A 26659-nucleotide genomic window follows, 5' to 3' on the forward strand; every position below is an offset into this window, starting at 1 on the left:
TACCTATAAAAAAAGAAGAGTGAATTTTTACACAAGGAAACAGTGGTATGACAAGGAAGGAATGGATTTAAACTAAAATAGGAGACTTTTAGATGGGATGTTAGGAAGAAACTCTTCCCTGTGAGGGTGCTGACGCCCTGGCACAGATTGCCCAGAGAAGCTGTGGCTGCCGCTGGATCCCTGGAAGTGTCCAAGGCCAGGCTGAATGGGGCTTGGAGCAACCTGGGATGGTGGAAGGTGTCCCTGCCCAGGGCAGAGGGTGGACTGGGTGATCATTAACATCTCTTCCAACTTGAACCATTCTGGGACTGGATGATTCTAAGGCAGCTCCGGCCCTTTTGAAGCTGAAGTTCACCCTAGCCTGGCAGCTGGAGCACTGGCTGCATTTGAAAATTTATATATTTTTTGATTTAAGGATGTGTTTTTGTGTGTCTGTTTTCAGCAGCTGAGGAATAACTTTCTGTCAGTTTTTTCTCCAGGAGGAATTAAGCAATCACACAGTCCAGCCCCTTGGGTGATTTGCAATTGTTTCCAAAAGAACTACTCCCAAAACGATGACCGCTTCCCAATTTCTCAATGAGATGGTGTTTGGCTTCATAACCAAAAGGTTTGGCATCTCCTCACAACATAATGAACAAGCAGGAGAAGGGTGAGGCAAGTGGCTGTTTCCAAAGAGATTGTTCGTGATATGTGCCCTTGATTTTCCACACCATTTTCTGCTGTCAGTTGAACTTTGAAAAATAAATATGATAAAAAAAAAAAAAACAACAAAAAACCAGAAAAATACCACTAACCTTTAATTTCCTGTAGTTAACCCTGTATTCTCTCTATCCATGAAGGGGGATCTTGTGGAGCCAGAGAAGACGCCCCCAGTGCCAAAAAATCCCCTTTTTTTCCTAACAAATAATTCCCATTCTCCTTCCAAACACACATGGAGGCTGAACAACAAATTGACTATTTTCTTCCAGCAGGGCTGGAGATTTTCACTGCTGTTTGTGCCCTATGTCCAGCTGTGTTTCTGTCACATTGGTGCCTGGGTGGGTTGTCCCACTGGACAAAGGGTTCGAAAATAAATATCCTTTATCTCTCTTGTTTGGGTGGATGTTGCCCAGCTCTGAGAATAAAAGCCAACTGGCAGCCTGGTGGATTTCAGTTCTTGTGCAAAATCTCCTACTGGGGCTTCCAGTAGCACTGCAGAAGTTGTGTTAAACTGGATTTGGAGCCAGGGGAGGAGGCAGCAAGGTGGTCAGAGGGATGAAGCAGCTCTGCTGTGAGGAGAGGCTGAGAATTGGTGTTCAGTCTGGAGAAGAGAAGCTTTGGGATGACCTAATTGTGTGCTTTCGGAACCTGAAGAAACCACAAGAAAGACACAGAGAGACTGTGGACAAGGGCCTGGAGTGACAGGACAAGGGGGAATGGATTCCCCCTGGCAGAGGGCAGGGTTAGATGGGATATTGGGGAGAAATTGTTCCCTGTGAGGGTGGGGAGGCCCTGGCACAGCAGAGAAGCTGTGGCTGCCCCTGGATTCCTGGAAGTGTCCAAGGCCAGGTTGGACAGGGCTTGGAACAACCTGGGCTAGTGGAAGGTGTCCCTGCCCATGGCAGAGGGTGGAATTAGGTGATCATGAACATCCCTTCCATCCCAAAACAGGCTGAGATTCCATGATTCCAGGATATTTTTGATATTTTGATGCCTGGTGGGTACCAAGTGATGTGACAGCCTCGCTGTAATGTCCCAGAGAGGAGAAGAATAAAGCTCTGCCTTCATTCCCAGCCTGTGCTGGGAGAAGTACCTGGGTTGGGTTTCTGTGGATGGGACCAGTCAGATCTGCAGCCCCAGCCCAGCTTCCCTGCTGCAATATTTATGTCCTGGGTGAGTGTACTCCAAAAGGAGAACTGTCATTTAGCTTTAATCTGCTGCTGGCCTCACATTTCAGAGAGGAATTGCAAGGTTTTAAGAGAAGTTGGCACCAAGACCAGACCCAAGGAGGATGGTGACACGTTTTACTCTGGGATGGAACAAATTCTTCCTCCCTCCCTGAAGCAGTTGATCAGCTGTTTCCCCTTGACACCCCACAGCCATGTGGCCCTCACAGTTTGCTCCAGCACAAATAAATAACCTGCTGGAAATGAGTATTTTTGTTTCCGTAGAAAGCCAAACTTGGCTCTATGTGGCACCAGTGATGAAGCACCTGCGAGAGAGGAAACCACTAACACCACCCCCCTGCCCCCACTCCTGCTGGTGTTCAACAATGGCTCAATAAAACAATATAAACCAGTTGTTAATAACAAAACCTCAGGAACTGTGCAATGGGACGTTCCTTATTTACAAATCCCTGGTTTGTTTTAATGAGAAGTAACGCTATTTCCTACTCATCCCTTTTTTTTCCTCCCTTCTAATAATTACTCTAAAGCCCTGTTGTCCTGCAGCCAGCCCTGGCTGCCCTCCCTCTCTGTGAGGTGTTGGGGGGACAAGAACCATGCAGGGCCAAGCACTGGGAGTCACAGTCTGTCCCTGGAGCGACCACGACCGGGAAAGAAATCCCAGCCTGGCACTACTTCTGTGCAAAGAGTTTTCCAGTGCAATGATGCCCTGAGAAAGAAAGGGTGCTCAGTGCTGCCCAGGCTGCTCAGGAGTCCCAGGTGGGCAGGAACAGAGTCCAGTATGGTGCTGCTGGCAAGGATTTGTCAATCCCAGTCCTGTTCCCCTGCTCCCACGCTGGACTTCAGGAGTCCCTTCTGTGCTTCTTCTGTTCATGGTAGTCTATTATCTTCTGCTGGAAATATGCTGTGGAGGAAAAAAGGTCATGGGCAAGGTGCTGGTGTTTGGAATGGGGGATACAGGGCTGCCCATCCTGAATCCTGAGAAGTGTTTGTGTCCCAAACTGTCCTGGGTTATGGACACCTGCACCCACAGAGGACACAGGGGAAATGTGGAAATGAAGTGTCCAAGGCAGTTTGGATGGGGCTTGGAACAACCTGGGATTGTGGAATGTGTCCCTGCCTATGGCAGGGGGTGGAACGAGATGCCCTTTAAAGGTCCCTCCAACCCAATTTGTTGGACTTTTAGGATTCTATAAATCTATGAAATGGGGGTGGTTGCAATGCCACCCATTCCTCTCAATCAAAATAGGCTTTATTATGCTGGGCTAGCCAGAGGTTTTAACCTGTGTGTTCACTCCTGTTCAGTTTTGTGTTTACCACCAGCAAGGAAAGGAGAAAGCAGCAGACCCAGCAAAAAGCCAGAATAGTGATAATAGACTGCGAATACAATAAGAGAACAGGGATTATGCTATCCCTCTCTTTCTCCCCAGGTTTGCCCTATAAAGTCTCAAATGAAAGGGCAGAGAAGCAACACCTGAGGCAGTGCCAGCAGGAGTCTCCCAGGCAGGGTGGCAGATCCCAGCCCAGGATGTCTCCTGCAATACAGTTTTTGGGTGGTTCCCTCCACCTCCACTGCCCATTTGTCCGTGTCCCAGGCTGGGAGGAGGCTCAGCTCTGCCCTGTGCCCTGTAAATCCCTGGGAAGGGGGAAAGACCAGCCCTGCTGCCACAGAGTTAGGGGCTGAGCAAGTCAGGCTCCTGGCAGTTGCTGCTGTGCCCAAGCCAAATGTATGTGCTGCTGTTGCTTGTTTGCCTCAACACAGAGCTCCCAGTGAGCCGGGCCCAGCTCCAGGTGAGTGACAAGATCTAAAATGAATCATTAGAGTCCAGAATTCCACACTGCTTTGAGTTGGAAGGGACCTTAAAGCCCATCCAGTTCCAAACTCTGCCCTGGGCAGGGATGCCTTCCACTAGACCAGTTTGCTCCAAGCCTCCAAGCTCCATCCAAAGTGGCCTTAGACACTTCCAGGGATGGGGAGTCACAAATGAGGATTTTTTTTTTTTTTTTTTTTTGCTTGACAGGTATGGAGAGATGAGGCCACTGAGAGCAAACAGGATCTGCTCAGTGACCTGAGCACCCTCAGCTTGGGCTGCATCTCATCCCTCACCGCATGAGGCATCTCTGCCCCTAAACCAACCAGCCCAGGGTTCCACAGAGCTCACCCGCCAGGGGAAGGAACGAGAAATGGGACCATTACCTTCCTGTGGGATCCTGCTCTTCTCCGCTTCCTCAATAAATAGGGAAAACATGTTCGTCTTCACAAACTTTTTCAGGAATCTGCGGCAGCTCTTGGAGGCGATGGCCTTGCAGAAGGCTCGCTCCTGGAAGCTGCCGGAGCCGCTCCTGCTCCACTTGATGTGGGAGCCGTAGTGCCCGACCAGCCGCACAAAGAAGTGCACGAAGGCTTCCGACACCAGGGCATTCAGCTGCTCCGAGGCTAAAGGGGACACGGAGCACGAGAGGTGGGGATGAGACCTCTGAACACAGACAGGATGGGCTTATTTTAACCTAGTCTGTGTTTGCATCCCAAGGAATTGCTTAGAGCCTTCCTCTGCCACTAATCAAGGATCAGACTAATTTTGCTGAGGGAACCCTGGTTTTCCAGGGTGTTGCTTTCCAGGGTGGCAGCATCTTAATGTTCTAATTATTAGCAAAAATTCATTTTTCCAGCAGAATTAAATGTTCCTGCTCTCGTGTTTCAAAGGACAGAGGAAACCCCAAGGGATTACCCCTGAAAAAAGGGGGAGAAGCACCTCAGACCAGGTGACTTTAGGAAAATCCCTTGGCTGAAGTTTCTAGCCATGGAGAGGGCAGATCAGGGCTCTTTTACCATCACAGACATCCTTACTGTGCTCGTTGTTGTTGTTGTTGTGCCTGTTCAGAGATAGCAGCATCTCGTTCTGCAGCTTTCCAGGCAGGATCTCCTCCTCATCCCCCACCTGGAAGGCAATGGGGCTGTGAAGCACTGGAGGGAATCCAGCTGAGGGGGGCTTTCAAAGCTCGTTAATTAATCACCATCACAATGTCCTGCAAAGATGTGGGTGTGGGATATCCAGTGCATGGACCCTGCTATTCTGGCTCAAAAGCCAGGAGCAGTGGCTGTAGACACCCCCACATGGGATGTTCCCCCTGGGAGGGTGCCACTCAAGATGGCTCTGCCCCCAAAATCACTGAACCATGAAATCCCAGATTGGTTTGGGCTAGAAGGGACCTTAAAGCTCATCCCATTCCACCCCCTGCCATGGGCAGGGACATTTTCCATGAGACTACATTGCTCCAAGCTCTTTCCAGCTTAGCCTTGGGCACTTTCAGGGATCCAGGAGCAGCCACAGCTTCTGTGGGTAATCTGGGCCAGGGCTTCACCACCCTCACAGGGAACAATTCCTTCCCAAAATCCCATCTAACCCTGCCCTCTGACAGTTTGAAGCCGTTTAAAAACGTGGAAGCTGCCAGGTAGCTGACACCAAAGGAGAAAAGGGGTTATCCAGGGGTTATCCAGGGGTTATCCAGGCCACCCCCAGCCCCACAGCCACACAGGAAGGACCTACCGCCCGGATGATCTTCCCTTCACAGAGATCAACTATCAGAGCCTGAAAGAGAGCAGGGAGTGAGCAGGTTTAGCCCTGCCAAGGCACCTGGGCTTCCTCCCACCCATTTTGGGATGCGACTGGTGTGTCACTAGCCCATGAGGGTGGCAGGAGAGGGATCAGCCCCTGTCTGCAGGAGGGACCTCAGCAGGGGGACCAGGGCATTTCCCACAAGGACAATTTTTGCTGCAGGTTTGGTGGCTTGTCCCCACACAGCTTTCCTCTGCTTCAAGACTGGGATGACCCCAACAGCAGCTCCTGGAGCCGCAGGAAATCCCAGGGGAATGTGGAGGTATCGCTCCAGGTGCCAACAGGAGGGGACATGGAGGACACCCTAATTTCCAGCCTCCCTGGATAGGAAAAGGGCACAATCAGAGCCTCTGGCCCCAGGGCCAAGCCAAACCTGGGGACACAGATTAACTGATGGCTCCATCCAGCTGCCCTCCCCTCCAGATGAAATACCTCCTCCATTGGCTGCTCCAGGACCTGCTCCAGGTGCCGCATCTGGATGCCAACCATGAAGGGTGTGGGGCAGCACACAGTGTCCAGCAGGCACTCAGGGACCACAGGGATGTAGGTGTGAGCCCAGGTGAAGGGGTACAGGAGAGCAGCCACGGCGTGGATACACTGAGACAGGACACTGTGGAACAGGCAGCCAGAAGTGATATCACGGCAGGAGGGAGGGAACATCCCACCTCAAGCTCTGCTGTGTCCTGTGCCACTTTAAGGGCATTTTTTATGGGCATTTTTATAATAAAGAGATCAGGACTCACCTCAGTTCCTCAGCCAGGAAAATGAGCCGTCGCTCCAACATGGCGGAGGCGAAGATGTGCAGGATGAGGTGAGGGCTGAGTCGCTGGAGCAGAGGCTGGAACTCCACGTGCTCCAGGTGGGCATCCACAGGCCGTGTGAGCTCGATGAGCTGCCAAGGAAGAGCCACAGAACCCCAGCTTAGGAGGGGCAACACTCCCCCCATCTTGCCCTGGCTTCCTGAGAAGGTGATTTGGGAGCAATTAATGACCCAGCGTTTGCAGCATCTGCACTGTGTCCATGTACATGGGCAAACCCCATTTCATCCTGCCAGGAGATTCAGCCTGTGCAGCACTGAGAGCTCAGGGAAGCCATCAGTAATGTGCACTGTGGGGCTCTTTGTATAGGCACTGGGTTTTAACCCAAATGCTTTTTTCTCCAGTGCTCCCAAGTCCCTGGCAGGGAGTGGCAGGGACATGTCCCATCTCAGTGTCTGAGAGGTCATCTGTGAGCTGCCAGGAAAGGGAGGAGTGGGGAGGGCACGATTCCTACAACTGCCACAAAACCTCCCTCTAAAGTGTCTCTGGCAGGGTCAGCCTGGCAATTCCTGGCTAAGATGCCCCAAAAGTGAGGGATCTAATAGATATTTGCAAGGCAGGCTGGCTACTCAGCTGCATTTGCCCACAAGTCTCCCAATTCCATCAATCCCCATGGCAGCCAGACACGGTGAGTACTGAAAGGTTAACAGGACTGTGCAGCTCATGACCTTGGCCCTTCTCCCCATCCTTCAGGAAGAAAATCCCCTTCTCCACATGCTTTTCCACCAAAGCAGCATCTTCCCAGCCAGCAGCATCAGGCTTGGCTGGGCTCCACAGCCCCTTTCCAGCATAAGTCCTGCCCCATCCCCACCTCAGCCCATGCAGTACCCAGGATTTATTTCCCCTCCTCTCCTGGTCTCAGTGATCTCCTTGCTCCAGACCCTGCCCAGAGCCCCAGAGTGCTCTTTTGAAGAACATCCTCATTCCTCCTCCCTCTGGCAGCCCAGGCTGTGCTTCCAACCATGGCCCTGGGACAGAGCATTGAGCAACCTGCAATGTCTTACACAAGCTCCCTGGATTAAGAAATCGCTTAGATCACCAGCTGCTAAATTGCTCTAGAGAGCAGGGATTCTGCTTTCAGGCCCTCCCTGGCACATCCATGGGATGGATGCTCAGCACTGAGGATATTTTGCCCAGTGCCAGAGTGGATCCTACCTATTTTTCCAGCTTGGCTTTGCCACAAGAGAAAGAAAAAGCAAATTAAAAAGCTATGCCCGTGCAAGTCTGGACTGTGTGTGGGCACAATGAGATCATCTCATCCATGCCTGGATCAGATATTTTCTCTACAGGAAAAGACTGGGCTTGTCATACACCTGCACTTGCCTGAGGGGCTAAACCAGGCAGGAATCAAGACTGGGAGTTGAGTACAGTGGTGTGGAGAAGAGTATAATCATGCAATCATGGAATCATCAGGGCTGGAAAAGCCCTCTAAGATCATGAACTCCATGTTCACCACTAACCCCCATCCCCAAGTGCGACATTCACGTGTTTTTTTAACACTTCTAGGGATGGTGATTCCAGCACTGTGCTGGACAGGCAGTGCTAGTGCCTGACCACCTCTTTTGGGAAAAAATTTGCAGCCCATGACAGCCCTTACACCACTGTGCTCCCCAGCCTTCCGGAGGAGCTGACGCTGGCTCAGGAGCAGGAGCAGCTCCCAGCCCCTGGCACAACATCCTGCTCTGGCATCAGGGCGAGGCAAGTCCCAACACAGCGTATGGAGAGCTTTTTGTGCAGCAGTTCCAGCTTCAGGCTGGGGGAGCTGCAGAGGTTGCAAAGATGGAGCAGCATCCCCAAGGGATGGGCTCCATCCTCATCCTCACTGCTCTCCTCCTGGATCAGGAGAGAGGTAACACCCATATTCCCAAGCAATGAGGCCCCTGGCAGTCTGACCCACCCTGCTCTGCTATGGTCAGCACCCCTGGGTGCTGCAGGGGTGGAGGATGTTCCCAGATGTAGAACAGGAGGTGCCCCGGGTCCCCCACCAACCTCTGTGCCCGACTCGGGGATGAAGCTTTTGATGGTGACAGTTTTCCCTGGAGATGGGAAGGGCGATTCCCGAAGGCCCTGCATGAAGGGGTAGATCACTGCCATGGAGATCTGGCGCCTCTTCTCCACCTCGTCCAGGATCTGGGTGAGAAAGATGTGAGCTGGGAATCCCCAGCAGATAAAGGAGCAGTCACCAGGGCCACCACTGGGCCAGAGCCACCATGTCCCTACCTTGGAGAAGAGCCCAAAGCAGCCCAGGCAGCTGATGATGCAGAAAACCTCAGGGAGTCGGACACCACGCCCAGATGGCTGGAAGAATGTGGGAAAAGGATATGAGCATCTCCCAGCCCCCTGCACCAGCTCCACACTCTCCAAAGGGATCCTCACTTGCTCCCCTCAAATTCCCAGTCACTCACTGGGAGATTTTCAAAGCTAGGACCAAGGCCAATGATGCAGCTGATGTTGGAAAAGCAGAGGGTGCCCAGAGAAGGTGATTTGGGTGCCTGTTAATTGTTTTGGTGCAAAGTCCTTTGGCATATTTGCAAACTCTCCTCCCACCCAGGCACACATTCTCCAAGACATCCTGCCCCACCAACCTTGGGGTTAATCCTGTCTCCTGCTACAACAGGGGCCATCAGGATGAGTTCTTTGGCTTTTTTTTTCCCCTTTCCAACTGAACTATCCTGGATCTGTTTGCTCTCTGCACTTTCAGCCCTCCAAGACATCCAGTTCCAACAGCCCGAGCTCACCCCTGGATGCTGAAATGGGAAGGTTCACCAGGATGAAGGGGTGGTGGATCCAGCTGTTGCCCAGGCTGTGGCACAGGGATGTCCTCCTGGATTTATGTCCCTGTTTAAAGCAGCAGCCAGGGAAGACCATTGCATCTCAGAGCCCCTGAGCTGGTCAAACCCATGAGTTGAGAAAGAGCCACTGCAGTTTTTGGGGATGGGGCTGAGGGCTCCTAGCTCCATGGTACCTGGATGGCTGCATTGACATTCACATCCTGATCCCAAGTGGGATTTGCAGCCATCCTGACCACTGCAGACATGGGAAAGGCACCAGGGAAGCTGTGGAAGCCAGTGAGGAATCACAGAACCGTTAAGTTTGGAAAAGCCCTCCAAGATCTCCAAGTCCAAAAGTAGCCCAGCACCACCACATTCACCCCTAAACTGTATCCCCAAGCACCACATCCACAGGCTTTGTGAACACTCATTGTTTCTCCATCCAACGTCTGACTTATGCCTCAGCAGAGAGCTTTAAAAACCCCCTTTGGGTACCCTCTTGCTGCTCATCATCACTGTGGTCAAGGCCGGTGGCTTTCTGAGGCACGTCCCCAAGAGCTGAACTCTGGGCCTGGCAGGAGGTGACGTGTCCCAGTGTGGGGAGGGGGTGACAGCTCCGATGAGTGTGGGGTGGGGAGGGCTCACCAGCAGCCGCCTGCAGTAGCCGATCTTCCTGCTGCCATCCACGTTTGTCAGGACAAAAGAAAAGGTTTCGCTGCAAGGAGAGAAAACGTGGGGCTGGGATGAGCTGGAATGGGTTGGGCTGGGCTGGGCTGGTCCTTCCAGCCCTCAAGAGTCCAACAGGGGTGGGGACCCCAGCCCAGAGCCTGCAGTGGGGCAGGTACCTGGTGAACTCGGTGATAGGTGCCCAGTTGTTGCCGTCAGGGAAGCAGAAGAGGGGGATGGCTTGGAGGAGACGTTCCTCCTCCTCCTTCTGGCCCTTCAGCAAGTTCTCACGCTGGATGGAAGCGATGTCAAGAGTAAGGGAGATGAAGGGTCCCCATCGTCACCAGGAACGGGGTGGGATTCAGTGGAATGAGGTCTGTCCTAAAGCGACCCCCAGCTCTGAATGATGCAGAAGGGGCCTGCACATGTCTGGACAAGCACCTCCCAAAAATCCAAATTTTGACTTTCATCCCATGGATAGTGAGGCAAAGCAGAGGGACCCTCTGCAAACTGTGATCTCTTCCTGTGCCACCTCCCTGAGATGTGATTTCCCCACTGTAGTTTCCCTTTTTGGGACAGGAGGCCAGGGACAGCCCCTGGAGCGTCCTCCTGGGGTTTGTGGCCCTGGGATCATGGGGAGGGACAGATGGTCCCAGTAACCCAAACCCAGGGCACGCAAAGCCCTGGGGTCTGGGACTGGGACTCAAGAACATGGTGCACCTTTCTCCTTCCACAGCTTTAATGATGGGGAAGGCACAACACCCCTTTCTCCTCTAAATGTGGAAAACAAATCTTATCAGAAACACAGGACTAAATACCTTGGGGAACTGGTAGGTTATTTTGGGTTCATAATGTCCATCTGGCATCTTCTTCAGTGACACCACCACCAGGTACTCAAAGAAGAACTGTCCAGCAGAGTAGAAGACAGAGCTCCGCTCCCCCTGCTTCCCCTGTGGTACCCGTGGGGGGGTGTTTTCTGCAGCAGAGGCCCCATTTTTTCCTTCTGAAGCCAAAAAGATCGCAAAAAAAAAAAAAAATCCAGTCAGAGTGCAATGAAAGGTGTGAGGTGTCCTGAGAGCAAGGGAGGACTTGCAGAGTTACATGTGAACTGGCTGAAGGGAACCAGGTCCTGGTGCCCAGGACTTTTGGTCCCCAAAAATGAACAGCTGGGGACATGGAAAGGAAAGAGAAATGGCTTTTATGAGTCTTCTAGGGAAAATCCTAAGACACTCCCAGCCTTCCTTTGCCCCAGCCCAGTGAGGGCAGAAGGATGCTCAGAGCAAAGTGGGCACATGGAATGAGGGAGAGCAGATGGGCTCTGCATTAAACATCTGCAGGGAGGTGTGGGAATGTGTTTATAGCAGTTAATTTTATTCTCTTAGGGAAAGTAAACAGCAAAAAAACAGCCCAGATCTTGTTTGAGCACCTCCTAAAGCTCCAATCAGATGAATCCCAACCTCTCCCTGTCAGGTGTCCTGGGAACTGCTGATTGCAAATGAGCTACTTGAGGGTTTTCCCTAAACCAAAGCAAAGCAGTTCCTGGAGATTACACCCCAGTTCTTGTTGGGCTGGTTGGGGAGGGCAGCTGGGAAGCATCAGCTGTCACACCCTGAACAACCAGGAACAGGAGTGGAAAGAGCCCCATCCAGCATCTCCAAGGGCTCTGGGATGACCACAGTGGGACAGTGAGATCCGAGGGCTGGAAAGGAGATGAGTTAAATGCTGGACAGAGACTGCAGCCAGGCCATGCCACAGCTCTTCCCTCTCCCAGAGGCCACTTGTGCCTCCCTTTATTCCTTGTTCTTGACACAGAAACTGTCCCATATCTGATTATGGTAGGGAACTGGAGCAGAAAAGTTGAGCTGCTCTTTTAGGAATAGCAAGGAAAATAAATATGTGGCTGGATGAGATCATTGGCTCTTGCAGTTTGTCCTCAGATCCCAGACTTTGTCCCTGGGCTCTTCTAGTTGTGCCACAGATGGTTAGGGCAAGGCATGGCTGTGATCAGCTATTCCCATTATCCTTCTCCATGTATGGCATCCTCCTCCAAAAGCAGTGCTGGGGGACACCCTGCCCACATGTCCCTCCAGCTCCAGAGCTATCTCCTTTAGTTTGGAAACACCTCTCGAGTCTTTGTTTCAGGTCACTGGGAGCTGATGGGAGCAGAAGGCTCATAGGAGGAGGTGGCACTCATGGTCCCATCACAGGATGTTCCTTCCCAGGGACTGGAAATTCCTTTCCCAGCTCGGGGTGGGGGGATGCTCAAAGCCACCCCTTCATGCACCCTGGGGCTACCCCACCTCCACGTACAAAGTCCTTCCTCTTTGGCAAGGCGAAATTCATCCCGAAGAGGACGCTTTGTGGCAGTGAAGGATGAGACCTGGCTGAGGATACCTCTGGTTTATCCTCACTGGGGATCATCCTGGACCTGCCCAATGAGGTGCTCCAGGCCAGGGAAAAGTTGACAAGATGTGCATTGCTTCTCCTGCTCTTCCTTGGGATGCTCCAGCAATGGCTTTGGTCTGCTCCTACCTCTGACCCAGGCAAGGGGTTGTTGTTGGGGGGACCCCAGGGAAGAAGGCTGTGTCATGGGAGGGCTGCTGATGTCTCCCATCCATGCTGGACACTGGCATTGGCTGTTTTCCCATCACCAGGGCAAGATGAAAGTGCAGTTAAATCCTGCCTATCCAGTCCAATTCTGCATTTCAGAGAACAACAGATCTGCTTTCCAGCACGGACTGCATTTGCATTTTGTCCATGGGGTTTACAAGCAAACAAGCCAAACCTGCTGCTCTGGAGAGCCTGGCCTTGCCAGGCTACAGATCTGCCTCTTACGTGGAAGTGTGGATCCCCTGGCAGTGCCAGGTCTGGCTGCAAATCCCTCACTGGCAGAGCCTAAATCCCTCCAAGACCACAACTCCCCATTCCTGGGCTGGACTATGAGCTCCAGAGAGGTGTGGAGTGAACTGTCAGGCAGGTTGAGTGTGGCATCAGAGATCCCAGCGCTGCCCCAAACCGGCAGGGGTCACAGCGCCTCCTCTCCCAGGAACATAAGTCAGGGTCACAGGAGCCAATGACTCTCCCATAGCCCGTGTCAGGAAGATTCGGGGAGCACCCCCAGCACCCCCAGCCCCCCAGCAGTGAGAGCACCCCCTGCGAGGAAGGGAAGGAGACGGGTGGCCAGGGGTGCTCTCGCAACTCCCGGATGGAAAGTGGCTGCCGGTGACGTGGATCTTCACCCTTCCATCCACCGGGCACGGAGAGGGCAAAGGCTGCCGCGGGCTTTTCTTATCGCTCAGCCCCACTCTGCCTGTGGCACAACCGGTTTCTTTCCTCCCGGAAAACTCCCGACCTCTGGTGTGCCAAGGTTTCCCGACCTGGTTTGCAGGGGAGCTCAGCTTCCCGTGCCGCCCAGCTGCCCACCTGCCCCAGCGGAGAGGAAATGGCTTTGGCTTTATGAAACCTCGGGCAACATCGAGCTCATGCGGAGCCAGCACAAAACAGACGGGGAGGGGAGCGCAGTAAGCCCCCCCAGTCCACAGACTGCTCCAACCTGCTTTGTTCTGCCTGGAGATACGGCAGCCAGAAAACTCTGGTGATCCTTTCGGTATCTCGGAAAAGATCACAAATCCCAAAGAACCAATTTCTGCATCGCCTTCTGAAGGCTCTGCAACACCCAACTGTCCTGAGGGGCACCGTCTCTTCGTGGGTCCCCCCATGGATACCCTCAGGGGTGTCCCAGATGCCACGCGCCCGCATGCCCTGCGATGCCTTAGTGGGGATGTGGGGAGATAGGGGATCTGTGGGACCGCCCCTGGGGCTGGGGCTGGCTCAGTTGGGAAGGGGTGGGCTCCCGGGAGATGGGGTGCAGCTCTCGGGATGGGCTGAACCCCCGGGATGGGCTGAACCCCCGAGAACGGAGCAAGAGATGCGGTGAGTCCGGGGCAGCCGGCCCGAGCTCGGCTCCGTGGGGCGGGGTGAGAACGGGCAGGGCTGGAGGGACCGAGCCGCTGCCGCCGGTTGCGCCCGGCGCAGTCGCGCTGCCCTGCCCGGGAACGTTCCCGCTCCGCCGGCAGCCGTCGGCACCGGGGATGGACCTGTCCAAACACCGAAACTGACACCGACACCGGCACCTCCCGGAGCCCCTCCCGCCCCTCACCTCTGCGGCCGGCGCGCCGCAGGCTCCGTCGCAAGAAGCTGCCGAGGGAAGCCATGGTGGTCCCGGTGCGGCCCCGGCCCGGCCCGGCCCGGCGAGGAGGGCTCGGCTTCCGCCCGCCGCGCTTTCGCTTTCCCGGGGGAGGAGGGACGGCACGGGGCGGAGAGGAGGAGGAGCGGGGAACCGGGCAACACCTGGCACCGGCCGGGCACGGAGGACTCGTCCGGGGAGAGGGCGCACTGGGGTACGGGGTAGCCCGGGAAACCGGGAGAAACGGGCATGGGGGCCCCGGGAGCATCGGGAATGAAGGGAGCAGGGAGCCGAGGATGCCAGGAGGAACTGGGGATGGGGGATCCGGGAGTACAGGACATAGGGGTAAGGGAAGAACCGGGAATGGGAGTCCTTGGGAGCATTGGGGAGGAGGAGTCGGGAGACCAGGCACGGAGGAGCTGGGAGGAACCTGGATGCGGGGGTCCTGGGAGCATCGGGAATGGGGGAGGCGGGAAGACCTGGTTGCAGAAGAGCAGGAGCACCGGGAACGGGGGTACAGGGGGCACTGGGATCTGAGACTGAGCGGGCACGACGGTCGTGGAGGCAGCGGGAATGGGGGAGGTGGGAACACCCCGAGTTACAAGGATGCCAGGAGGAACCAGACATGGGGCATCCAGGAGAACTGGGCATGAGGACACCCGGAGCACCGGACACAGAGGGAGCTGAGCATTCCCTCAGACGGGTCTGGGCATCTTAGTGGGGAGACGGCCTAGGCTCAGACACAGGGTGCGACTGGGCACAGGGTGGGAATCAGGGTGTGGACACTTGGGACAAGGTTTGCCCTACATCACAGGGGACAGAACACTCATTCCCCAGTGCTACAGCATTGCCCAAACGCTGCTCCAGCCTTCTGGCCTCCTCCAAGCCCTTTTCTCCCCGGGACCCCACCAGTGCCAGGACCGCTGCCCAGCACAGCCTCTGTGGGGTGGGATGGCACTGACCCATCCCCTCCAGGGTAGAGATGTTTTGGTGTCTCTCGCTTTGCAGTGTGGTGCGGAGTCAGCCCATCACCCGCTCTGGTGACTCCACTGTGCTTTATTCCCATGCCGTGGGCTGCGAGCTTGTCCTGACCGCTCAGGCACACCGGCTGGGGTGTGCTTTATCTCGGGCTGGTGTTTCTTCACCCGTCAGAGGTTTATGCTCCGTCCCAGAGAAACTGAGAGGTGCTTCGTCCAGGTCTGGGGCTGGAGGCCAGTTGCCATTCGCCTTTGTTGCAGGAAGGAAGAGCAGTGTCCTGGTGCTTCTATCCAGGGGTTTCCCTGTCTCAGGCATGCCGGGACACTGCAGAGCTGCTCGGCTTTGCTGGGTGGTTTCACTGCTCTGCACACACCAGCAGGGAAAGTCCCTTAAAAACAAATGATATCTTTAAAAGAAAAATCCCCCTTTCCCATTCTCAGCCTGTTCACCAGTATTTCCTCTGCTGTTTTTGGGTAATGCTTAACTAAGTTGCAGTTACTAAGTTGCAGTAACTAAGATCCATTCCAAACCAAACAAATCTCTGATCCGAAAACTGAAGTAATGGATATCTTCTATGATCCTAATTAAACCTACAGAGGGACCTTGGGCACAGCTACAGGTTATCAGACTCCAGGTGTGATGAGCTGTGCACAGTTCTCAGCCCCAGTGCCAGCGTGACATTGTTTGCAGCTGCAGAGCAGATTCCCTGCACCAAATGTCCTCATCTCTTTTATTTTGCAACTTCTCCCATTCCTCTCCCTTTCCCAAGTGTGGGCTGGAACTCGAGGATGGGTTTGCAGCCGCCAGGAATGGCCTTTGCCAGCTTGCAGAGGTGGTGGATGCTTCCAAAATTCATCCGCATCGGGACACGTGCCTCTGATTCAACCAGGATGCTGCCTCCTCCTTGGGCTTATCAGGGAATTGCTGGTCCAGGAGTCATTTTTCTGTGTAATTTTGAGTGGGTAGGAAAGCATTTGTGCTTCTCGAAGGAGAGGACAGTGTGTTTGTTTGTGCACAGGGCTCGTTCCCAGGACAAATTTCCTCTTGGCACAAAGGGAAAAGAAAAAGTTAGGGGTTTTCCCCTCGATTTCGGAGGAATACGCCTGCTTCCTGGAAACTGGCGCCACCTCAGGAAAACAGCTGCTACTTTCAGACAGAAGAAAACCCCCGAAATTCTTTGATTTTATACCCATAAGCAGAATTTTTTTTCCTGCTTTCTCTCTTTAAGGCAAGTCTCTGACTGCGATCCCGCCTCGATAACGCCGTAATTCTGCTCAGGCGGCTTCTGTGCGGGAGTAAAAGTGCCGTGTTCCAGCCACAGAACCTCCCGCTCCTGAGGAAACACTGTCCCTTTGTGCCATTGCACAATCCAGCAAACCTTGCGTTGCTGAGAGAGGTTGAACTTTTGAATATTTCCACTGAAAGTTCCTTTCTGCGGGAATCCGGCCGCCCATGGGGACAACAAACGGGCGCATTGTGGGATCCTGGGGGCCGCTGGCCACCGCGCTTCCCCCGCTCGCCGTCGCGCTGCTCTGTCGCCGCTGCCAAAGTCATTTCGCTTCCCTGAGCAACCCCAGAGAGTTTTGTGTTTGGCTGCTTTTCCCTCCTTGAAGTCCCGGTGCTGCTGAATACGCGCTGAAATTCGGCTTTCTGCAGGCACGGTGCGCTCAGACTGCAAATATCCCGCGGGAGCGGGAGGGGAGCGTTGGGAGCGTGCCCCGCATCGCCCTGGGACCGGGGTGGCCTCATCGCTGGGACCTTGCTTGCACCTCAGCTTCCTCCTCCTCCTCTGGGCTTGCAGCCCTCGCCTGACCCCGGTGCATCTTCCTTCCTTCCCCGTCCCCTCTCTGGGAGCCGGAGGAGCTCAGGTGCCGCGTGAGCTGTTTCCATTTTGCACCCAGGCTGGGATCGGGGCTTAGGAACGGAGGATGGAGTGAAGTCACAGCATCCCTGGCCGGGAGGCCACCGAGGGCAGCCCGAGGATGGCGGGGAACCCAATGCCCTCTTTTCCAGCCTTTCCCGTGTCAGGGAGTTTCTCCCACTGGATGGCGGCATTAGAGCAAAGAAATCTCTCTGCGAGAGGGGACCTTTCCCCCCGGTTTTCTGGTTCCCGGGACGTTTGTGCTCGGACTGAGGATGTGTGGGCTCAGCACACTCGTTTGCATTGTTCCTGCCACAGATGCTTAGCTCTCTGCCCTATTCCGTGCTCCATGGTCCCTTCCAGCACCCCAAAACGGGGTGCCATGGAACATCCTCTGCCAGCTCTTCTTCCCTGTGGGTGCAGAGGGACCTGCTGGGGCCTCAGCTGGGACACTTCAAGCCACGACCAGGAACAAAGACTGGGCAAGGAAAAGAGATGTCAGCCCTCACAGTACACCAAAATCACAATTCTTAGTAAGGCACTTCCCTTATCTGCCCAAAGCCCTCCATGTTACAATTGTGGGGGTGCAGAGACCCCCATGTCAAAGTCACACACCCAAAAATGGCCCATTTTTGCATGGAAAAAGATTTGGGCCCAATTTTTCCATGGTGATTGCAGTGGAGGCTCCAAAGCTCCCAGGCACTGGAAAACAAGGACAATCTGGCCACTTTGCCTTGCACCTCATGGTTTTAACCCCAAATATTTCAATCCACCTTTGGAATTTCATGGGCGTGGTGTTGGGCAGAGGGGCTTGCACAGTGCTGGGTGGGCAGGGAAGGCTCATGCTGGGCTGCAGCCCCTCTGCAAATACAGTGCAGGGCAAGTGCTCCAAGGCTGTTTTCTGGCCAGTGGACATCTCAGCTTACAGGCTTCCAGCTGGGCTGGCATTGCTGTTGGCACATGGGCAACCACAGATCACAGAATCACAGGAACCCCTGAGTTGGGAGGCACTCTCAGGGACCATCCACTCCAACCCCAGCCCTGCACAGACACCCCAACAATCCCACCCTGTGTGCCCCTGAGAGCGCTGTCCAAACACTCCTGGAGCTCTGGCAGCCTCGGGGCTGTGCCCATTCCCTGGGGAGCCTGGGCACCCTCTGGGGGAAGAACCTTTCCTGATATCCAGCCTGGCCCTTCCCTAACACAGCTCTGTGCTGCTTTTGCTGAATTATTTTCCCTGCACTCTGGGGACAATTCCATACAGCATCACAGGTGGGAGCTGTCCCACAATGCCAATAAGCAGGAACATTATTTTTAATATCAGCCTGTGTTGCTGTTGCACTTGACCTTGGCAGCTTTTTATTCTGTAATATTTCCACAAGGAACAGAAGCTCAGCTACACTGGCAAGGTCCTTCTGACAAGCAACTTTTTCTGCTCTCTCTGATACAAACAGGAATGACCTGTGGCCAACACAAATCTTTTTGAGAACTCAGTGACAGGAGCTCTAAGCCTGAAATAAATCAGGGTGTTCACTCAAACAGCGTGGATGGAAGAACAGCAGCAATCGGGATTTCAGTCCCACATTCCTCCAGAACTTTGATGGAATACTGCTCTGGGTTGAAGTGGTTTCCTCCATGGCATTCTCAACACATACAGCTGCATCCAAATTACAAAATGGCCTGGAAAGGGTCGAGCCACAGAACTCTCAGGGATAGCCTGGGATTTCCCTAGGACCTCCAGTGATGACCCAGTGATTTATCCTGGGTTAAAATGCCATCTCCAGAATATTTTTTTCATTGGGAAGGTGTTTCAGGGGTCAATTTCCTGCAGGATGCAAAGCCTGTGGTGATTTTCCATTGGAATGCACCTCGTTGGGGCTCCCAAGTACTTGATGCCCCTTTTCCTGCTCAGTTCCAAGGGCTTCTCCCTTCTTTTTGTCTCACAGGCAGAATGAGCCCTCAGCTGAGCTTGGACAATTTGTGGTATGTCTGGAAGCACCAGGGTCCCACCTCCTATGTGGCTTTTAAATCCTGGGCACTTCTTACCCTGAAGCAGTGCTGGGGTGCTGGGAGCCCTGGGGACACTGGGGAGGGAGGAGTAGGGCGATGGTGCTGGAGATCACGGTGACTTGTCCCAGGGAACACAGGATGATGCTGGAAAGGGTCGGGGCAGCTAATGGGAGCTGGGTTTGTTTGACAAAATAAGGGAAGAAATTTGGGATTTTCCAAGGTAGTCTGAAAGGGAAAAGGCAAAGGGTGAGAATCCACAGGAGTGGGTTGTAGGACCCCACATCCACTGCTGACCCTGGACTTTATCCCATCTTCTTCAAAAAGCAAGGATTTGCAGCTTGGTGCAATCCCTGGGAGCTGGAGGGTGTGAGGTGAGGAAGACCCCCCCCTGGTTACACTGGCAGGGCTCCAACCCACGACCCTAAAGTGAGCTTTAAGATTTGCTAATCTCAAAATATTGTTGGCACTCAGAGCAGTGATTTACTGCGTGTTTTGCCACAGCAAGTACTTTCCTAAAGGCCATGCTAAGTTTACACTGGAGCTGCTGGGATCAGATAACTGGTCCTGGCAGCTCCCTCCTTGTCCCCCCCCCATCCCTCCTGGTTGCTGTGCTGGGGTGCAAAAGGACAGCACAGCTTCTCCTGCACCCCATGAGAAGAGCTGACCACGGCCACAAGCAGCATTAAAAAAGGGACCAGCAAAGGTGTTTTTCCTTGTGCAGGTGGTGGGATGGGACTGGGTCATGGCCTGACTTGCAGGAAGATGTGAACTTTTGGAGAGTCCCAATGCTTTACTTTGAAGTCACAGTTCCAGGGACAGAAACAAGCCATCTCTGGTGCCGAGCCTGGCCATGTCCACCTCCCCAGGGCTTTGCAGGTTGTGAAAATAAATCAGCTTCTCACCTTCAGTGCCAGCCGGGGCGGGTGACAGCCCTGCACGTCGTTTGGCATTCTTGCAATATTAGAGCACCCCAAGAGATCCCAAGGGCTTTACAGGTACTGGGCAGGAATGACACCTCCAGCCACCACTGCCCAGTGGGATCCCAGGGCATTTCCAGCCTGCAAAAAGGATGGGCTCCCTCGGCATGTCAGCTGTGTCACAGAGCAAGGGGTGGGTCCCTGCACCTTGCTCACTGTGCTGTGGAATCCCAGACTAGTTTGAGAGGGAAGAGACCTCAAAGCTCATCCCATTCCCACCCCCTGCCATAGGCAGTGATACCTTCCACTATCCCAGGTTGCTCCAAGCCATGTCCAAACTGGCCTTGGACACTTCCAGGGATGGAGCAGCAACAGGTTCTCTGGGTAACATGGGCCAGGTCCTCACCACCCTCACAGGTGGAATCCCTATTCTTTCTCAATATCCCACCTATCCCTGCCCTCTGGCAGTGGGAAGCCATTCCCCTTGTCCTGTCCCTCCAGATCCTTGTCCCAAGTCCCTCTCCAGCTCTCCTGGAGCCCCTTTAGGCACTGGAAGGGGCTCTAGGGTTCTTTCCAGAGCCCCCTCTTCTCCAGGTGAACACCCCCAGCTCTCACAACCTGGCTCCAGAGCAGAGGGGCTCCAGACCTTGGAACAGCTCCGTGGCCTTCCTTGGAATTGCTCCAGCAGTTCCAGCTCCTTGCTGTGCTGGAACCCCAGGGCTGGAGGCAGCTCTGCAAGTGGGGTCTCACCTGAGCACAGGGGCAGAATCCCCCCTGCCCTGCTGCCCACACTGGAGGATCAGCCCAGTTGGCTTGGGAGGTTTCTGAGACCCAGCACACACAGCTGGGGCACACTGAGCACCAACAACCCAAGCTCTCCTCCCAGGGCTGCTCTCAGATTTTGTGTGACTGAGAATTTCTCCTCCTTCTTAAGAGTCTGCACTTGGGAGGTAGAAGACCCCCCCATATCTTCCTCTTGTCTCTGGATCCCTTGGGGTCTCTGCCACCTCCTAACCCCCAGGAGATGGGTAAGAGCCAATGCCACCTCCAGCTTCACCCCTGGCTCTCACTGTCCTTGGTCATGTCCAGCTGGAGGTTTTGGCCTTTTCCTGCAAATATCCAAGTGTCCCTTTGGCACTGACCTGCTCATGGACAAGGAGGATGAGATTGTAGCATCTTCCATGGCTGTTTCTTTGCAGATTATTGGATCAACAGATCAAGCCCCTATTGTTCTCTGAGTACCATGTCTAGGCCCAGCTGCACTGGAGGTGTTTTGGGGAAATGCTTGCCCCAGGGATGGCACGGGCCTGTCAGGCTGTGCTGATCAGGGCAGGGAGCAGCTCCTGGGTGCAAGCCCCTGCATCTAGAACAGGGCTGGGCCACAGCTGGCTCTGGGTATACCAGGGACTCCAAGGACCAGGCATTTCCAAAGCTTGGCTGGGAGGATTTCACTATCTGGAGGATTTTGGCGGCACCCAGCACAGGGACAGTGGGATTGAATATCCCCATGATGCTCCCTGGTGGCGGTAGGGAAAGGATGCAGCTGGGACCTGTTGGACAACCCAAACTGGCGTGCATTCCCAGTTTACTGGGACCTGGTGGAAGTCACTGGGATTTGGGGATGCTCCAAACCCTCTCATAGCCCCTCCGACCCAGCAAACTTTCCTGGGAGGGGGAAACAGGCTGTGGATGTTGTCTATTTAGACTTCAGCAAGGCCTTTGTCACTGTCTCCCACAGCACACTCCTGGAAAAGCTGCAGCCCACGGCTGGGACAGGAGCACTCTGTGCTGGGTTCAGAACTGGCTGGATGGCCGGCTGGTGGTGAGCAGTGCTGCATCCAGCTGGGGACAGTCACCAGGGGTGTCCCTCAGGGCTCTGTGCTGGGGCCAGTTCTATTCAATATTTTTGTAGACAACATGGATGAGGGCATTGAGTCCTTCATGAGTAAATTTGCAGACGGCACTAAGCTGGGAGCTTGTGTTGATCTATTGGAAGGTAGGAGGGCTCTGCAGGGAGACCTGGAATGGTTGCATGGATGGGCAGAGTCCAACAGGATGAAGTTTAATAAGTCCAAGTGCCCAGTCCTGCACTTTGGCCACAATAACCCCCTGCACTGCTATAGGCTGGGGACAGTGCCCAGGCAGAAAGGGACCTGGGGGTGCTGGTCAACAGGCGGCTGAACGTGAGCCAGCAGTGTGCCCTGGTGGCCAAGAATGGCATCCTGGCCTGCATTAGGAGTTGTGTGACCAGCAGGAGCAGGGAGGTCATTCTTCCCCTGTACTCGGCACTGGTGAGCATTTGGCACCCTGAGTGCTGTGTCCAGTTCTGGCCCCTCAGTTTGGGAAGGATGTTGAGACGCTTGAGTGCGTCCAGAGGAGGCAATGAGGCCGGTGAGGGGCTTGGAATACAAACCCTGTGAGAAACGACTGAGGGAGCTGGGGTTGTTTAGCCTGAAGAAAAGGAGACTCATGGGTGACCTTATCACTCCCTACAACTTCCTGAAGGGAGGTTGTAGACAGGTGGGGTTGGTCTCTTTCACCAGACAGAACCAGAGGACACAGTCTCAAGCTAGGTCAGGAAAGGTACAGTTTGGATATTAGGAAAAAAAAATTCACCAAAAGAATAATAAAGTACTGGAATTGTCTTCCCAGGGAGGTGGTAGAATCACCATCTCTGGATGTGTTTAGAAAAAGATTGGATGTGGCACTTGGTGCTATAGTTTAGTTGAGGTGTTAAGGCATAGGTTGGACTTGATGACCTTAGAGGTCTCTTCCAACCTCATTATTCTGTAATTCTGTGAAACAGTAGGGAAGTTCTCAAATAAAGGTCTTTGGGTTAGAGAGGGTTGTGGGGTGGGCCCAAGACATGCTGTCCCAACAAGGGAGCAGATCCCATTTGCTTCCAAGAATCCTGGGAAGGTGCAGCCTTTCCCAAACACCTTAGACATGGCAAGGTGCAAGGACTTCCTTGGGATATCACTGCCCCATCTGAGACATGGCTGGTCCCAATACCAGCAGTGTCCCCAGGGCTGGGGCCGGTCTGGCTGCAGGACATCCTGCTGGTCCTACCTGCTCTCAGCTGAACAGGGATGCTCCAGGATGGAGCTTGGCAGAGTCCTGCAGGGACCAGGAGTGGGTTAAGGGAGCGGGGGGAGGAGGGGATGAGGAGAGCACAGGGAAGGTGAGGATGCCAGTGAAAGCATGTAAGGCAAGGAAAGGAGGTGTTGGGTGTGAGAAAATATGGGAAGAGCTGGGAGGGGAAGTAGAAACACCAATGTTGGTCCTACAAGAGGGACTAGGTAGGAGCAATGACCTTGAAGACATTCAAGGTGGCCTTAAGTCCTTGATGGAGGAATAGGGACCTGATGAAGGAGATGCTGAAGGTCAAATGAGTGTCTAACTCTGGGTTGTTACTGGCCAATGTCATGGTGCACCCTGGCAGGGGTTTCAGTCTCTCAAAGTCCTTAGGGCAGAGCTGGACACCCTCCTGGGGAGTGGCAGTGCCTGGTCCTGCCTGGGACTGCAGGCGAGGAGAGGAGCAAAGCAGGCTCTGAGAAGTGGTGCCTGTCTTTGTGCAGAGCAAACACTGAGTTCCCCACTGGTCCTAATCCATACTGAAATTTGCCCTTGGTGCTGGCGGGGCCTGGGGCTGAGCTGTTCCCTCCCCATTCTCCTGCAGAGCCTCCCAGCTCCTTGCTCAGGGGGGAGAAACAGCTGGTATGGCTCTGGTCCCTGGATACAAATGCTCAGAATAAACCAGCAAAGGGGCTTTGAAACAATTCAGGCCTTCCTGAGCTCTGAGTCTTAATGACGAAGGAAAACCTGAGCTGCTAATTGCAGCTTCTCCCTCACACAGGGCAGGGCCAGCCAGGGCAGGTGGTGACAGAGCCTTATTGGCATCTCCAGCTGCTGTCCCCAAGCCTTGGTAGAGGTGACTCTGGGCAGACTGAAGAGGCCGGGGCTGACACAGCCCTGTCCCTGCAGGCTCTCTGTCCTAGGTGAGCTCCTGCTGGCAGCCACAGAAGTAGGGCAGGGCTGGAAAAAACCCACCCCAGGCAGAGCAGAGTCCCAGGACTGGCATTGCTCCTGGGCACACTGCAGGTGGCAGCTGTGGTGCCAAGGTGCGTGAGGGTTCCTGCTGGCCCGGCACGCTCAGGCCCAGCTGGCCCTGGGTGCAGCTGCTGCAGGTCACTGCCCTGGAGCTCCTGCCCTGCACCTCCTGCTCAGGCTGTGCTGTCCCCTCGTACTGTGACTGTAATTGTGGTGGTCCCACAGGTGGCCCTGGGGAAACCATTTTGGCTGTGGGCAGCAGCTGATGCCTCTCTGTGATGGTTTTTCCACTGCAGTGCTGTTGCAGGCTGGAGGGAACATGGAGCTCCCTGGCTCAGCTCCCAGCAAGTCACGGGGCAAAATCAGGACATCTCTGCATGGGTTTTCCTATTTTTCTACCCCATCCATCTTGGAGGAGAATGATCCCATTACAGCCCCAAAATAACAGCCCAAAAGGTGGTTTTGGGTGTTTGCATCCCCTGCCTGCATCTGGGAGCTCCTGATCCCAGCAGGGAGAGTGCAGGTGTGGGCATCGCCCCTGCTGCTCCATGAGCTGATGTTGGGGGACCTGGAGGTGAGTGAACCCTGACTGATCATGGAATTAGACAATCAGTTAGGTTGGAAAAGACCCTTAAGGTCATCGAGTCCAACCCTTAACCCAGCACTGCCAAGGCCACCACTGGCCCATGTCCTCAGCTGCCACATCCACATGGCTTTTGAACCCTTCCAGGGCTGGGGACTCCACCACTGCCCTGGGCAGCTTGTGTCAGGGCTGAACAACTTTTACCCTGAAGAAAGGGTTCCTGGAGAGTCAGTGAATCAAACTGGTGCTGCTGAGTGCTGCTGGGGTGAGCTGGGCTGCACCCAGAGATAGGGACACCTCTGGAGCCAGTGGCTGTTAGAACCCTGTACCAGTGCCCACCAAAGGATGTCCATCAGGCAAGAAATGCCCCTCAGCACCTCAGAGATGCTCCTGTTGATGTCTCTTTATTACCTGGTTGACTTTTCTGGACCAGACAAGGATATTTTAAAGCAACAGTTGCTTAAAATTCTTTTCCCAGGGTAACACCTAGACAGGCCCTTTCCTGGGGGGCTTTGGGAGAGGAACTTGGGCCGTGTTCCAGCTCAGGCCTGGACCCCCTGCCTGCAGTCATTGCTTTGGGATGAAGTAAGTATCCACTTGTGTGTGACAGACAAATGGAAATCTAGCCTGGTCCCAGCCCACCTGCTGCCTGCCCCTGCTGCTTGACTCAGTGCTCTGTGAATATCACAGTGACAGCAAGGCTGGAAATGCTGCTGGGAGCCGGAGCTGGAGCCAGGAGCAGGGATGTGGGATATGGGAGGTGGCAGGTAGGGCACTGGGCCTGCCTACCTAAACACCCTGCTGGCATTTGTGGTTGAGCACTGTGTGCTTTACAGATGAGCTCCCTGGTTTTCTGGAGATCTGAATTAACCCTGGAAAGGGGACAAGCAAAGGCAGGAACAGCAGTTGAAAGGAGGGCACAGACCCACACAGGAATCAGCTCCAATAACCACCAGCAACTGCGTCCCTGAAGGGGCTTGAACACCTCCTTTCTGCTGAAATTCAGAGGATTTAGGCATTTTTCTGGCCTTCTCTGATGTCTCCCATGGACTCACAGTCCACACGATGTGTGCAGGGTTGGGGGACATGGGCATGGTTCCTTCTCTGTCCTGTTGGGTGACTTTGAATTTAGCTCACTGGGGTTGGCAGTGGGGACCCTGTCAGTCCCGGCTATCCCCTGATACAGGCTCTGGGTGGCTCTCCTTGTGGACACCCATTCTGATCCACTGGCACTCTATCCTCTGCCACCCATGGCTGTGCCAAGGACTCGATGATGCCATGCCCATGGTGTGACATCCACCCGCTGCTTTCACAGTCTTGCTGGGGAGAAAAGAGCCCACCAGGACCTCCAGAGATGTTCATGGGGACAGGGACAGGAGGGGACGAGCACAGAAGATGTGACAGCTCCAGGGAGCCCTTTCTACATGACAAGCTCCTTGTTTATTCCAGGCCTTTGGCATCTTCCCTTTGCTTTACAATGTGCAAGTGGGAAGGTCTCACCACCTCCTGTCTAACCCTGGAGCCTATTTAGGGGATGGTCCTAATCTCTGGAAGCCTCCATGATTTGCCCCAGCTGTCGGAGGCATCTTCTATCTCCCTGCATCGACACATCAGCTGTCATAGTGGGGAAGGTATCCCCGAGGCTTCCCCCATTCCATCTGGCAAGGTCTCTGGTTTCCTGAGCTGGGAGTCTGCGTGGTTGGGCTGATCTGATGTTTTGGGGGAACAAATTCAACTCTTTGCAATGGGATCCTGTCAAACAACCACAGCTGGAAAATGATCGACCGCTGTGCTGCATCATCAGGGGGATTTGGAATAACAGTGGCATGAGGAGGATCAGATCCTTTCCGGCATAAATGATATTTCCTATATTTAGACCTATACTCACTTGGAAAATAAGTAAGGAAATGTATCAGTGACTCAGTGGGCTGGAAATGTGGGTCAAAACCAATTTATAAAAGTACCAGTTTTTGTTGGAAGAGATTTTTTTTTTCATTGGAAAACATGGATAACCTGTATTTCAGCTAAATCCTGAAATACTTAGAGTTTCAGGCAAAATGTGCTGATATTTAAATTATCACTAAATTTTTAATATTCAACCCTCCCAGCTGTCTGCAGGAACAGCCCCCTCTGTGTGATTTTCATTTCCATCACCAGAGTAATTTGAGCTCCCTCACCCAATACTGGGGGCTGGGGTAGCCCACTCCTGTCCTGAGGTGAAACCACCTCCTGGCAGCAGTTTCTCCATCCCCATTGTGAATCCACAAGTGAAGCCATCGTGGTGGATAAGGAAAGGTCGACTCCCACCTCTGGAGCCTG

At 54.0% G+C, this 26659-nt stretch overlaps 2 protein-coding genes across 2 annotated transcripts in view; one reads left to right on the forward strand and one right to left on the reverse strand.

Annotated features, from left to right (window-relative positions):
* Window positions 1–14592, reverse strand: DENND2D (DENN domain containing 2D). Its single transcript, XM_053998348.1, is given in 17 exon segments — window positions 1–2787; window positions 4081–4320; window positions 4732–4822; window positions 5432–5473; window positions 5933–6110; window positions 6244–6392; window positions 8308–8448; window positions 8539–8616; window positions 9735–9804; window positions 9935–10047; window positions 10574–10758; window positions 13915–13973; window positions 13975–14171; window positions 14174–14283; window positions 14286–14442; window positions 14444–14508; window positions 14511–14592. Coding segments are annotated over 17 exon segments (2019 nt in total). The 3' UTR covers window positions 1–2725.
* Window positions 13624–26659, forward strand: part of MYBPH (myosin binding protein H) — a 26333-nt gene continuing 13297 nt past the window's right edge. Inside the window, exon 1 of the mRNA XM_053998349.1 lies at window positions 13624–13688. The gene's annotated coding sequence lies outside the window, so the exon portion shown is untranslated. The remainder of the gene's footprint in view (window positions 13689–26659) is intronic.

The sequence above is a fragment of the Vidua macroura genome, chromosome 24, assembly GCF_024509145.1.
Source record: "Vidua macroura isolate BioBank_ID:100142 chromosome 24, ASM2450914v1, whole genome shotgun sequence".
NCBI lineage: Eukaryota > Metazoa > Chordata > Aves > Passeriformes > Viduidae > Vidua > Vidua macroura.